General features: G+C 55.5%; 1 protein-coding gene across 1 annotated transcript in view; it reads right to left on the reverse strand.

Moving 5' to 3' along the window:
* Nucleotides 1-2,725: 2,725 nt before the first annotated feature.
* DICSQDRAFT_152034 (neuraminidase) overlaps nucleotides 2,726-4,297 on the reverse strand; it is a 3,605-nt gene continuing 2,033 nt past the window's right edge. The window contains exons 4-6 of the mRNA XM_007361227.1: nucleotides 3,477-3,657; nucleotides 3,267-3,425; nucleotides 2,726-3,205 (exon numbers count right to left, since the gene is read on the reverse strand). Of these exons, the coding sequence (XP_007361289.1) occupies nucleotides 2,925-3,205; nucleotides 3,267-3,425; nucleotides 3,477-3,657 (621 nt within the window). The 3' untranslated portion in view covers nucleotides 2,726-2,924. The remainder of the gene's footprint in view (nucleotides 3,206-3,266; nucleotides 3,426-3,476; nucleotides 3,658-4,297) is intronic.

Genomic DNA, 4,297 nt, shown 5'->3' on the forward strand with positions numbered 1-4,297 from the left:
GGGAAGAGCACTAGGTACAAGCTGAGACGCGTACCGATGACAGCGAAACCCGAGAAGCTTGCATCGGCGAGCAACTTAGGAGGGTTGCGTGCATCACCGATCAGGACGGTGTAGTAATAGGCACTGTTGAACGTGAAAGAATTCAGCCCTGGCCCAGGTCAGGGGCAGACCTAGATGACAATACGTACACAATCGCCGAGGTGACTTTGTAAGTGCTGTGATTATGCCGGGATCAATGAAAGATGTCCGAGTGATCACATGAACACGCGGCGTACCCGGAAGGGAAGTAGACAACTGCGGGTTGGGTAGTAGTCGAGTCGCAACCTTCGCCGCACCTAGTGCCAGACGAGATAGCATTGCTGCACAAAGCCGATACCTCAGCGGATGCACGTCAACTCAATAGAAGTGAGATAGCGTACTTGATTGCGGCGGTGTCGTCCGTTACACCGTCGCCAACGGCGCCGAAGTCCTTGACGTTGCGGAAGACCTGATACCCACTAGGGTCCGCATTGAAGGCAGCGATACCTTGGTGCTTGATGCTCTGCAGCCAGTAGGGGTCCCCTGCAGCGGCTGTGCCAGTGACACCGGTTGTAGAGCAGCTCTGGCCTAAGACGGGCGCGACCAAAGACGTCGCCGCCGCGAAGAAAGAAAGAATACCAAACGAGCGCATGGCGGAAAGACGACGCCGGGGCCGCAGCGGATTTAGTAGGAAGACCAGACGAATGTCGATGGACGATTATATATCGCCCCGGGCCATAAGGGCGGTGGGGGGCCGGGACCACATGTCACGCAAATGAAAAGTAAGAAAACCGTGTGCACGACGGCAACGCATTCGGACATATTATGAAGGGAAACGTACGGGTAAAGTTTACAGGTGCTTGTAGTTCAGGTTCACTGCCAAATCTGAACTGCTGAGGATGCGATCCGACCCACGCGCTGGCAGAGCCGGCAGCTAGCGCATCATTCTGAGAAGGAGCAGAGGCAGCGTGATCGCTGGTCGCATGCCTGACCATGATGTCAATGCAGCCGAGGATTCCGTTGCCAGACGGATTGCGTGTTCAAGGAAAGAGGCGGTAACAACCTCGATCGGAGACAAGTCGTGCTGGTCGCCGGCAGGCTACCGACCTCTCTCGCAGCCGCCCGGGCGTCCATCGCATCACACCCCTGTAGATCCTGCATATCCACTTCCAAGCTGGGTTCCATCATGCATTCGTCCTCCATATCTCAACCACATGAAGCTAAGCATGGCCTCGCGATCACTGACATCATCCCTGTCTCCCCAGCCCAGGACAGCAACGTCCCCTGCATCGTGCATAAGCGAGTTCTGCGCCGACAATCGTAGTGCCATATCTTTTTCCAGAATAGTCGAGCTCACGCTCTCGTCATACACAACCGCGTGGTGAGTGGATCAGATCTAGGAGGTAGATTGACAGTACACAAACCACGAATTCGACGATAGTCTGCCTGACTCAGAGAGGCTTGCTTCAAACAGCTCGCTGTCGCTGCCATCGCCTTTCATATATGCTCTGCAGATTCCCGCTTTGGCTTCATCGCTTGATGATGCTTCCGAGCTCCACGAGAGAACGGGGCCTTTTGAGTAAGAATCCGTTCTCCTCCACGGTAGGACTTCGCGAGACACCATAACCAATGTCGTACTTGGCCATGATTGGTTGCTCCGGCCTCAGCAGCGTCTCATCAGCAGCAGCTGGCCATACGGACTTACCACGACAGCTCCACAACCACGTCGGTACTTTTTGTTTTCCTCGGTCTCATGATTCCACCGATCTGCCAGATATCGTGCCATCGTCTCATCTCCTGCAAATCGGTCCAGTCGCGATTCATCCGATATTCTGCAACCGGCCACAAGCGGACTAAGCAGTTCGCCATGTACATACACATGCAGAGGTTCTCGCCCATCCCACGTTCGTGTCTGCTGATCAGCTCGTTCACGGCATTCGATTCTTCTATCTTTACTCAACCTACAGTAATAGCACCGCATGTGTGCGCAACAACGAGTTGATAGCCTCGCGGCACATCGTCCGCAGCGCTTACGACGGCACCGAGATCAACCACGGTAGACATGAAACCATGTGCAACACATGAGGTGCGCAGATCATGAAGTCATGAGGCATCTTTTCCTGGACGAACACGCATGTCCTACAAACCACGATAGAAATAGACATCGAGCAAGACGTCCGTAGCAGTCTCGTAATCGTTTGTACTCATTTGCCTTCCAATCGCAGGCTGTCCACAAAACCAGTTCGTCCACTTCCAGCCGACTACCCCCACTTTCAAGGCGGGTTTCCTGATCAGGCAAGTCACATTGTCGCTCGGTGATATACGCAAGCCTGTCAGAATGTCCCAATGGCCGGGGTTTTGCATTCAAGACTCGAGAGCACTCGCCGATGACGTCGCGCAACGTCAGGTCAGTAGGAGAAGGTCGAGGCACGCCAGAACGCGTCATTCCGAGAGATTCAGTTTGAGAACAGGACAGCCGCAGGCCTTTTCACCTGTCGTATTACACCCAACGACGACTGCACTGTATCAAACTGGTAGCGCAGCAAGACTCGTCTCTGACCCGGATCAGGGCGAGTTCTGAGCAAGCGTCACGGTCACTGGGACTGTAGCGGCAGGAGCACTGGTGGAAGTTCGATAAATGTTCGATGGCCTTGTACGAGATCAAAAAAGGCAAGACTCTGCCAGGGAATACCGAGGATGCTGGCATACGTATTGTATTAATTGCACATATGGTGATGACTAGTGTTGTACTGTACATATTACAAAGTCATCCTACCATCAAGTCGCACGATCGTGTTATCTTATACTGGCCACATGCATTTCTGCGCTCGTCATTGTCGATGATGTTGTAGATCGTACTACTGACCAGGGTCGGTGTGATGAGGTCGCACTACGCGACGCATTATTCAGCTCGTCGTGAACGTGATATCCTTGCAGATCAAGCCCGCAGGCGCACCCGCGCACCCGAGCACCGATCCGTCGCTCTTAGCGTACAGACCCGGCCACGCCGACTGCGGACCCGTTACAGTCGTCTTGTGGCCCCAGTTACCGGTCGCCACTGGAGGTCCAGTCACGATCTTGAACGCGACCCCGGATTTGGGCCAGCTGTGCGCAGACGTGTCCTCGTCGGTCATGAAGGAGACCACGAGATTGCCGTCGCTCGTCGCCACGAGCTGCGGCGCACCAGCTACATGCGATGGGTGAGTGGAAACATGGGGCCAATGAGGCTCAACGGAAGAAGGACGAACCGTTGTTGTTGCTACCGGAAGGGTTGAAGACCTCGCTACGGGTGGTCCCCCAGGTCTTGCCATCATCGGTCGAGACGACGCTTTTCACAGAGAAGAGGCCAGAGTGACCCTCGGTGGTCTCGAAGACGCACATGAGCTTCGTCGCGCCGTCGTGGAACTCTGCCACATATTGTTAGCTCACCACGCGCTCACGAATGGTGTTGTACGTACGCGCACAGCCGGGCATACCATCGCGGCCGGTAGTCGTGGCGCCAGCAACCGTCGTCGTTCCAGACCACGTAGCACCGTTGTCCGTCGAGGTCTGTACAAGGATATCCTGGTCGTTCCCAGAATTCTCTGATGCATAGTAAACCTGGAGGGCGCTGCTGGAAGACAGGCGCAAGAAAGGCTCCTGTTACATGAGAAAACGCGCATCACTAGTCAGTTGCGACTCATTCGGACATAACCAACTACGAATGCTTTGGTCGAGCCTACCCGAGTTCTTGCTCTTTGGGCTCCACCAGGCGACACAGCCACACGATACCTTCGAACGCTACGCGAACGCACGCGAAGCGGGGCACAGACATGTGCTCGGCTGGGTCAGACCCGGGTCAGACCCCTCCTTGACCCAGGTCAGACCCCTTGGGGTCAGACCCTGGGTCAAGCCAAGGCGACATCAACGTCGGAGCTCCCGGGCACGTGAACCGCCGGGTTGGCCGGCCGTCCGCCACTCGCTGCTCGCTGCTCGAGCTCGGGCTCGCCTTCAGCGGCCACGAACCCGCCTTCTAATTGCCAAGTTCTTGCCAGTTCCAATTTTTCTTTCCAACTGTCCAATGTCTCGGCCATCCATAAGCGGGGGAGTGAAACCGATGGCCTTCAGGAACGCTGCGAGAGACTTGCCACAATGGAGATGGATGCCGACCCAGAGGAGCGTGTCTGGGAAACACCTCCAAAACCAGCGAGAACTCAGAGAGGTGCAAGGTGTAGCATAGTTAGCATATCCCGTCGTCAGTCGTGGCATCTGAGTCTTCATCTGCCTTCGCTCGAGGTGG

The sequence above is a fragment of the Dichomitus squalens genome, assembly GCF_000275845.1.
Source record: "Dichomitus squalens LYAD-421 SS1 unplaced genomic scaffold DICSQscaffold_2, whole genome shotgun sequence".
NCBI lineage: Eukaryota > Fungi > Basidiomycota > Agaricomycetes > Polyporales > Polyporaceae > Dichomitus > Dichomitus squalens.